Genomic DNA, 10,718 nt, shown 5'->3' with positions numbered 1-10,718 from the left:
AGATTAAGTGAGCCATGGTAATGTAAAATTGCTATTGTTATCTTTAGCCATAACTTTAAATGACATTTTAAACTCAACCCATTTGTGATTTCAAGAAATGGGCTACACTTTAAATAATACTATGAGTGTAACTTAAAACACAGGAGCCCAAAGTTAAATTGTAACTACTCCTAATATTCTGTCAAATAATTTGCTTTTAATTTCTCCTTACTACAGATATTTGAAGGGTCTTTACCTTGGACACTTCATAGTAGGAGGTGTAGCTCTCACATCCTTCACAGAGTTCTTTAAAAAAGACTACTAGACTTGATGTATTGTTAACTGCATTCTATCATTAGCAAAACCCATTTGGGTACGGAATGCATAGGACTCGGAGAAAAGAATCAGAAGTTGTGTTTCCAACAAAGTTTATATATTCAGAATACAAAAGTATTTCTACATCTCAGTAACATAAACAACTTAATTAAAAGCCAGAACACAAAACACTGTGTAATAAGTAATAAATATTATTAACTAAACTTTAGTAGGGGAAAAAACGTTTTTTGGTGGTACTAATTAAAGGTTCCTGGGTCGACATAAGGATAAGCAAGGAATTCCCCTAGTTTGTTGCCTTCGGAATCATAGTGGAGCATCCTGAAGCAAACATCACAAAAGAAACATGGATCCTCCGGTGCAAAGGTGTCATTGTTCGTCACCCATCTGTAGTTGGAAAAACAAAAACAAAAACATGTTATGTTGTATTACAGCTGGGTTTTTTTTTTTTCTTTTAAGTGTTTTTTTTTGAGACAGGGTTTCTCTGTGAAGCTTTGCGCCTTTCCTGGAACTCGCTTTGGAGACCAGGCTGGCCTCGAACTCACAGAGATTTTTTTTTTTTAAATATGCTTCAACACTGTATGAGTTATGGCCTGTAACAGCAGTTCTCAACCTGTGGGGTCATGACTCCTTGGGGGAGGGGTTGTTCAATGACTTTCACAGAGGTTGCATATCAGATATTTACATTATGATTCATAACAGCAAAATTACAGTTAATGAAGTAGCAACAAAAATAATGTTATGGTTGGGGTCAGCACACATGAGGAACTGTATTAAAGGACTGCATCACTAGGAAGGTTGCAAACCACTGCTCTCTAACAGTACATAAAGAACACTCTCACCAATGCCTCAACAGACACTAGGCACATCAAACAGGAAATGCTGCAGAACTGTGTTACCTAAGACTTCCTCTTAAGGAAACAATCTATTAGAAAGCCGCACACAATATGAGAACACCTGTCCTTTAAGTAACTCACTTGTCTTCTAATAGGGTCTATGACCCCAAAAGACTTCCTTAATTTAGTTATGTGATCCAGGTTTAAAATCATGATCCCCTTGCCTCAGCTTCCAGAATGCTGGGATTATAGGCATGTGTTCACATACCAGATACTTATTTTAAAACAAGCAAGCTTACACATATCTAAAGAGAATAGAGTATGATAATTCTCTATGTGCTGACCATGTCCAAGCTCTTTTAGTTACTCTACAAATGACGAGATGACAGGTTAGCTTACTGTGCCATCAAAAAAAAAAAAAAGGAAAAGAAAAGAAACACTTCAATTTGCATATCATCCCTGCACAGGGGCCGTTTTCATTTTTATTTTAACAAATGCTGGTTAGTTTGGGAATGCAAGCATTTGAATCTAGATTGGAAGATAAAAACATTACAGAGTTTGCTCTACACACAGGGAGTACAAGTGACAATGTTCACCTGAGACTGTTTCATGCCATGTCACTGGTCACAGGAAATTTCTGCTTTTAAGTTCCTCTAGTTTATCATTTTAGTCTCATTTTTTTCTGAATGTTCTGGAAAATTTGAACCAATTTCTTGATTTTCATTTTGGTGACTGATTTCTATTTTCCTAATGGTCCTTTAGAATAAATACTGTGATAGGGAACCCAAAGCAAACAAGATACTAAATGTTCCATCATTTCCCTGAGTAGTTTCCAAACTTTTGGGCTCTAATCAATAGTAAGAGTCATCTCATAGCTGGGGACAATGGTTTATACATTTAATCCCAGCACTCAAGAGACTAAGGCAGGAATATCAGAAATTCAGGGTCAAGTCCGTTGATACAGTTCGTTTGAGGAGAGTCAGCTCAGGCTGTGTGAGAGTCTTCTCTTTGAAACAAAACCAGAAAATACTCCCCACAGTGTAAACATGCTGACAGCACTCAGGATTGAATAAAGAGTCCTTCACGTTGTGCTACACTCCTGCCCCGGCCAACATTCAACTCACAATCTTCGTACCTCAGCCTCCTGAGTAATTATAGGTCTGTGTCACAGTGATTGATCAAAAACATAAAACCTTATTTTGGCAACTGAGATGAAACGTAATTGACAGCCAGGAAACAGAGAAAGCATAGGGCTCCTCATAACCTTGAAGTTTGTTCTGAACTTCATGTATACGTTTCCTTGTTTTAAAATGTTATGGGGTTATAGCCTAGTGATGTATGCATGCTGATTAATGGCAGCAGGTTCTGGGTTCGATCCTTTGTACAAAACAAAATGCTAATTTTAACCAAACTACACTAACACTGGAACACTCTAGTAGATAAAACTCTGAAACTCAAAACGGAAAGCAGATATCCCAAATACCAAAAGTGAAAAACAGTACTTTTTAAAGGAAAGAAAGCAGTCACTCACCTGGCTGTATACATCTTGCAAACAAAACATTTTCTGGTCCATAGCCAGTGTTTCTTGGTAAGAAGAGGATAAAGTGTTCTATCCAAGCAGTCATCATGATGCACAAGCCTTTATGAGGAAAACAGATGAAGATATTAAAATGCAAACACTATACCTGTTCCCCAACATTAGGAACATGGTTTGACCTTCTTCCATTTTTTTGTTCACAGAAGATTGTTAACTTATTTAAATTTAAATAGTGCACTGGTGGGAGGGAGTCAGATGCCCTGGAACTAGAGTTACAGTTGTGAGCTGCCATGTGGGTGCTGGGAATTGAACACATGTCCTCTGGAAAACAGCCAGTGCTCTTAACCCCTGAGCCATCTCTCCAGTAAACTGATTTCATGTACTTGGTTTACGCAGGTTACACTTCACAAAATACCTAACCCCATACTGGGGATGTCACTTAGTGTTAGAGTTCTTGCCTAGCTTACTAAATAAAGCACAGTCACCTGCAACTGAACACTTTCCCCAAAGAGCTTTTCAGATTGAGCAAGGACTTAATTTCTCAATTGCCTTTATGCTAACATGCAGTGACGGTCTAAGAGTTACTGTATGTAGTATTTTTTAAAAATATATTCCATCGGGCTCCTTGCTCTGCTCAACACAGCACTGTTATCTGTGGAATACAGTATAAGTAAGGCTGTCCAGTGATACCTTACTTAGATTAACTGGCTCTTACTGCATGACTTTCTCATTATTAAAAACCAAGATTTGGATACTCAAATGACATGAATTAGATTCTAATGTTAAATGTCAGAACTATTAAGTACCACTAACCAGTTGCATGGTTTGGAGAAATCATAAACTCCCATGGAACAATTTAAATCCTAAAGATCTTTAAGTTCTAAAATTTACACACTAGATGTGGTGGCATACACTTCTAATGTCAGCACTTGGAAGAGACAGGAAGACCAGGTCTTTTGTTTTTAACTATGTATGAGTGTTTTGCCTGATGTATGTCTGTGCACCACATGCCTGCCTTGTGCCACAGAAGCTAGAAAATGATGTTGGAGTCTTGACATGGAGTTATAGGTGGTTGTGAGCCATCATGTGAGTGTTGGCAATCAAACCCAGGTCTGCTGGAAGAGTAGCCTGTGCTCTTAACTACTGAGCAAACCTTTCAATCACAAGGGCCAAGAGTTTAAAGCTTAGCTACACAGTAAGTCTGAGGCCCACCTGGGCTATGTGAAACAAAATCTGTCTCAAAACAAAATGTGTGTGTGTATATGCAAATAATAAAACCAGGTTTTTAATTTCTTAAAGGTTAGCAAAGAGAAATAGATACTGTAAATCATTTTTAAAGGTCATGTAAATATGAAGTTATGAGACCTTACCCTTACATTCTTCTTCCTCAGGGAACTGCTTTCTGTCTTTTGTGGGTCTGAGGTAGGTGTACATGGTACTTGTGTGCATGGAGGTCCCTGAAGGGGACATGGGGTATCCTGCACTACCACTCTGCCTTACTGCCTTGAGACAGGGTCTCTCACTGGATCTAGAGCTAGGCTGGCAGTCAGGAAGCCCAGGACCCTCCTCTCAGCTCTCCCTTGCCATTGGAACTGGAGTCCTCCTACTCGCTCAGCAGGCACTCTTACCCACTAAGCCAGTTCCTCAGCCCCTCAATTAGAAACTGTTTGGAATTTAGTTACTCAACTTCCCACTATAGAATTACTATGATTTCAATTAAATTGGGATACTTGTTTTGATTTATAGACAGAGTCTCTTATTAAGGAGGTCTGGCTGACCTGGAACTCACAGAAATCTACCTGCCTCCGCCTCCCAAGTGCTGGGACAGTAGGCCTGCAATAGTCTAGTTTAGATTAAAAAAAAATAGTAACAATACTGAGTGTGTCCACTTCCAAGTGTATGGAAAGTAATGTTGCTGTTCCGAAGCCAAGCCATAGCGACAACTCTGTAATTCTCTGAATTTCTTTTTAAATTACTTATAATTTTGTACTGTTAAAGAGACAGAGCTATCTCAGTGGGTGAATGTTGCTTGATGACTTCAGTTCAATCCCCAGGACCCATGTGGTGGAAGGAGGGACTCCTGCAAGTTGTCCCCTGACTTCCACACTCCTGCTGTAGAATGTGTCCTCTCCTCCCCCAATTAATAGCATTTTTAAGATAAAATATTCTGAGTGATGCTACATACCTTATGTCTGTAATAACAACAACGTGTTCACAATCTCCCTGGTGACAGTATAAGTAAGGAAAGCCAAGTTTAATATTCAAGTCATTAAATGTGAAATCTTCCATTTTAGCAGTCTGAAATTTTCCATATCCTCGATCATGGGACTCTGACCACTCTATAATAGTTCTGTTTTGGGGAAAGGTAAGGATAAAACATTATTATTGAAACTTGAACAGTAAAGAAAAGAGTTTTAGATCTACAATATTTCGCATAATCTGGCCTCCAAATAAACAGATGGTTGCCATCTCAAAGGGAAGATCACGTTGGTTAATGAATTGGATTAGGAACAGTGAATTTGGATGAGTTAGGTAACAGCATTGGTCACCAAACCTGATGACCCTGGGTTCAATGCCCAGGATCCACACTGGAAGGAGAAGACTTAACTCCTACCAACCAGTTTTTCTCTGCTCACATGTGTGCCATTGCATAAACACATACATCTAAGCTCCCACAGAGTAAAAATGTTAAAGGGGGTTTGTGGGTGTCCTGGGGGATCAAACACTGAACTCTTCATCTGTCTGAGTAACAGCTCTCTTTTATTCTTAGAGTTTTGTATATTTTGAGACAGGGTCTTTCTCACTATATAGCACTGGCTATCCTAGAACTCTACTGTGTAGACCAGGATGGCCTTGAAGTAAGGAGACTCACCTCTGCCCTTGTCATCCCAGGAAGGACCAGTTTTTTGGGAGGCTGTATGATATGTACCACTTTAGCACAAACAAAAAATGTATAATCCACATTTTGTTCTCAGTTTACTTTTGGCAACAGTTTTTTTTTTCTTTACAAAAAATTAGCATGTACTAAGATTAGAATGTTAGTATTTCTTTTTCTCTTTTTTTTTCTATTTTACATACCAACAACAGTTCCCACTCCCTCCTCTCCTCCCACTCCCCCCCCCAACTCCTCAGAGAGGGTAAGGCCTCCCATGGGGAGTCAACAAAGTCTCACATATCAAGTTGATAGGTATCCAGGCTGAGCAAGGCATCCCTCCATAGGGAATGGGCTCTAAAAAGCCAGTTCATACAACAGGGATAAATCCTGGTCCCACTGCCAGGGGCCCCAAAAACTGCCCAAGCCACACAACTGTCACCCACATTCAGAGGGTCTAATATAGTCCCATGTGGGTACTGAGCTCCCACTAGCTCAGGTCAGCTGTCTCTGTGGGTTTCCCCATCATGATCTTGACCCTCTGTTCATATAATCCCTCCTCCCTCTCTTGGACTGGACTCTGGGAGCTCCACCCAGTGCTTAGCTGTGGATCTCTGCATCTGATTCCATCAGTTACTGGATGGAGGTTCTATGATGACAATTAGGGTCATTGATCCTAAGTCATTGATCTGATTACAGGGGAAGGCCAGTTCAGGGACCCTCTCCACTATTGCTTGGAGTCTTAGCTGGGGTCATCCTTGTGGGTTCCTGGCAATTTCCCTAGCACCAGGTTTCTCCCTAAACCCACAATGGCTCCCTCTGTCAAGATATCTCTTTCCTTGTTCTCCCTCTCTGTCACTCCTCCAACCTGACCATGGCATTCCCTCATGTTCTCTTGGTACCTTCCCTTACCTCCTGATTCCCCTTCCCCCTCGTTACCTAGCTTCTCTGGGGTTGTGGACTGTAGCCTGGTTAGAGAATGTTAGTATTTCTTCGTTTCACATTCTAATTAAGGTGCTAGGTGGTGGTGGCAGTTGTCCACAAATTTAATCCTAGCACTCGGGAGGCAGAGGCAGGTGGAACTGAGGACAGCATGGTCTACTGAGTAAGTTCTAGGACAACCAGTGCTACACAGAGGCCTATCTTGAAAAACCAGAAAAAAAAATTCTGGTTAAGTACTTATAGCTATGACCCACAGAAGCTACAGCTCTTTGGGGCACTCAATTATTTTTATTATTAAGAACTAAGAACAAGTGTTGAAAACTACATTAAAAAAAAGGATGAAAAACGGCTATAACCAGTACATTGGAGGCTGTGGCCACCGATAATGAAATGTGTTAATAAAATGCTATTAGAAATGAATTTTCATATTCTTCTACCTGAGCAACATCACACACGTGTCCACCTATTTCCCCACACAGGGCAAATAATAATTTATATGAGACATGCAGAAAAAAGAGGGAAGAAAAATGGCTAGTGGGTAAGAGTGTGCTGCTCTTCCACAGACCCCAAGATACTCTCTAGCTCCAAGGTTCCACGTTCCTTTTCTGGCTCTGCCACACCTGCACTCACAAATACATAGCGTTCCTTTCCCCCTTATACACACAATTAAAAATAAGCCCTTAAAACAAGAAAAAAGTACTGAAAGATTAACATTATCACCTGAGATTAATAACCAAGTACCTTTAGAGGTACGTGCCATTCAATACAAACTTTATAAACAATTCCTTGGGGGACAGAGAGAAATCCTTAAAAATACAGTAGTAAGATTTGTGTAGCTGTCACTAATTTAAGAGCTAGAAATAAACTGGGCATAGTGGTGCATTCCTTCAATCACAGCACACAAGAGGCAGAGGCAGGTGGATCTCTGTGAGTATGGGACTAGCCTGTCTACAGAGCAAGTTCCAGGACAGCCAGGATTACATACAGAAACCTGTCTTGGAAAAATAAACAACTAGAAACAAACATTTGTATAGTTAGGTGTGGTAGTACATGTTTTTAATTTCAGCACTTGGGGGGGGGGGCAGAGGCAGGAGAATCACTAAGGTCCAGACCATCCAGGGCTACATAGTGAGGCCCTTCTGAAAAGAACAAAAACCAACAGGAAAAAACACAAGACTTTGGGAAGATTTTTGGGACTAGTACCTGCTTAAGTCTCTGCATTCTGGGTATCTTTTGTCATTGTAAAAGGTTCCTTCAAAATAAAAAAAAGCTGATTTGTATAGGTCCTACAAGAAAACACATGGTATTTAATGAAAGCCCGTTTGTAACAATTCCAAGTATTCAAAATTTATACACCATAAAAATCACAGGAATATCCAGCAACTCATGTTTGGGGCCCCTCTCTGCTGTGCTAAGCTGTTACTCAATAAAACCTTGCTTACTTGTGAATGCGCGCATATACACATGTACACACACGTACACACACATACACACACACATGAGGGAGGGAGTGAGGGGGAGAGAGAGCACGCCTAGGTTACACAGTGAGACCCTGTCTTCAAACAAGTAAATAAATGTCCTAAAAGAATAACTATTACCTTATTTTGGAAACAGTCTGGTATACATACAATTTTGTTCTTCATATAACACTTGTATAAAACTCCATCAAAAGTAACTTGAGCAACTTAGTGCTCCACACATTATTGCTTATTTACAAAGAAAACTCTAAAAGAACAAAAATGGTTCCTACCAAATATTACCTGTTAATAACCTCTCCTCACTGTACAAACAGGTAGCATATGGGCAAGTTTAATAGTGCCCACATGCAATCCCAGTACTTGTGAAATTGAGGCAGAAGATTCACAAGTTCCAAGCCAGTCAGTATACTAGACAATGTATTTGATACTTGATCAGAAAATACTAGCACTGTTTAATTCGTGCTTTTTAAAAAAAATACAGTTCTATTCTAAAAACAATAATCATCCCCTTAAACATTAGCAAATCCTTTTTTACTTTAAAGCTATAGGGACTTAAATACGCTGGAGTTTCCCAAGTTCTGGCACATTGGCAATGACTAACAACAGTCCAGCTCACTGTAAAAGCTGCAGCCCCCTGTAAAACCCGTTCACAACTGTCAATGGGAAACATGCCAGGGAAACAACAAAACATCAACTCAAGGACTTATTTTCACTTTTCTTTCGTGTACAATGGTATTAACAAAAAATAATTTTGGGAAAAAGCTGAAAGCTACTGAACACAGGTAATGAACACATGAGGGTCATTATACCATTCTCTATATTGATTTTATGTTTTGAAACTTTTTCAACAGAAACAAATGAAGAAAAAAAAACACTGTAAAATACAAATGTCAATATAATAGTCTTTTTAAGGCTCTAAGTTGTTAGGCTTAAGCCCAGCCATGTAGCATACACCTTTAATCCCAGCACTTGGGAGGCAGAGGAAGGTGGATCTTTGTGAATTCAAGGCCAGTCTGTTCTACACAATGATTTCCTGGACAGCCAGGGCTATGTAGAGATGCCGTGTCAAAGAACAAAACAAAATAAAAAACCAGGAACAACAACAACAAAAAGATGTTAGGTTCAGTCAATACCTCATGTATAGGTATCTGCCCTTCTAAATGCTTTAAACTTCATAAATATAATTTCTCAAACATCACTGAAGAAGGAGAAACAAAGCAGATTTCTGAACAGATAGACGCCCCACAAAGCCCTTTGCAGAAGCCTGTGGGTGAAGTGTAATCACTGTTTTTCAGCGCCTGCTCACCAGATAAAGTCATCCACAACCAGCACCCTGCCAGCACCAGGGCTGTGAAGGGGAAACATGGACCTGACTCCAGCCTCTCCCACTGAGTGGTGAACTCATGACTGCTCTTTTCTTGTGAAAAGGTGACAATTCTTTCCAAGGCCAACATACACTCGGCACATGGTGTGTGCTCAATGATCAGGCTATTATTTAGTAGACAAAGCAGAAAGAATGTAGCAGCATATCTGTAAATATCATTCAGCAAGACAACAGGGAGCTAGAGAGATGGCTTAGTGGTTATGAGCACTTGCTGCTGTTCTTCAGAACCTGGGTTTCATCCCCAGCACCCACATGGCAGCTCACAACCCACATGGAAGCACACAGGAATCTGTAACTCCAGTTCCAGGATCCCAATGCCCTCTTCTGGCTTCCTCAGGCACTGCAGACGTGGTACACATACAAATACATTTTTAAAAATGTAAACAAGACAGTAAACTATGTAGTCCCTGCTTAGAAAACTGAAGGGGTTAGCACAAAGTACAAATTCTCTAAACTGACCAGTCCCGTTGTCTAGAAATGCCTGGCACATCTGACTCAAACTGCTCTTTGCTAATGCGGACAGGCTGCTACAGAGGGGCAAGTGTCAGATTTTTCACATTAAATTAATCCTTTTTTAAAAAATAGTTTATTTTTATTTTATGTGCATTGGTATTTTGCCTGCATGTACGTCTGTGTGAGGATGTCAGATCCCCTAGAACTGAAGTTACAGACAGTTGTGAGCTGCCATGTGGGCGTTGGGAATTGAACCCAGGTTGTCTGGAAGAACAGCCGGTGTTCTTAACCACTGAGCCATCTCTCCAACCCCTTCTTTTGGTTTTTAAAGAAAAAAATCTGTGTAGCCCCAGCTGTCCTGGAATTTGCTATGTAGAGGAGGCTGTCCTTGAACTCACAGAGATCTGCCTGCCTTTGTCTCCTGAGTATACCACCATGCCCAGCCCATGTTAAAGTAATTTATTTATAGCTACACCTTCCTTTTCTGGTAGGTTTAAGAAGCTTGCAAAAGACCAGTGCTTTCTTCTTGAAAAAAAAAAAAAAAGATAAACCTATTTCCTTAAGATTCTATTTGTTTCTCTTTATCACTGCAATTATCTCCCCCAAGCACTGATATGGCAATTTGGAAGAGTTTAAGTTTCTTAAAACCATTTTCAACATAATCACAAATTATGATATGCACTGTAATGGTCATGGAAAGCCTGGAACCCAGTTTGGAAATGTGACTATGAAACCCCCCAGATGCATGGTAAGATGCCTTTTTGCCACACCATAATATTCAAAACAGGAACTGGAACACATGGAGAAGACAGATACACAAATTCACTGTGTGAAGCCCCATGGGATGTTAACATGGGACTCAAAAATCAAAGAAATAAAAATGTACATGGCTAGTGGAAAAAAG

At 40.0% G+C, this 10,718-nt stretch overlaps 1 protein-coding gene across 1 annotated transcript in view; it reads right to left on the bottom strand.

Moving 5' to 3' along the window:
• Positions 1-390: 390 nt before the first annotated feature.
• Positions 391-10,718, bottom strand: part of Snapc3 (small nuclear RNA activating complex polypeptide 3) — a 31,381-nt gene continuing 21,053 nt past the window's right edge. Inside the window, exons 6-9 of the mRNA XM_059254491.1 lie at positions 7,703-7,785; positions 4,871-5,035; positions 2,680-2,787; positions 391-699 (exon numbers count right to left, since the gene is read on the bottom strand). Coding sequence (XP_059110474.1) covers positions 552-699; positions 2,680-2,787; positions 4,871-5,035; positions 7,703-7,785 — 504 coding nt within the window. The 3' untranslated portion in view covers positions 391-551. The remainder of the gene's footprint in view (positions 700-2,679; positions 2,788-4,870; positions 5,036-7,702; positions 7,786-10,718) is intronic.

The sequence above is a fragment of the Peromyscus eremicus genome, chromosome 2, assembly GCF_949786415.1.
Source record: "Peromyscus eremicus chromosome 2, PerEre_H2_v1, whole genome shotgun sequence".
Classification (NCBI taxonomy): domain Eukaryota; kingdom Metazoa; phylum Chordata; class Mammalia; order Rodentia; family Cricetidae; genus Peromyscus; species Peromyscus eremicus.
The sequence above is the reverse complement of the archived record's forward strand: the minus strand, read 5'-3'. Positions and strand labels throughout refer to the sequence as shown.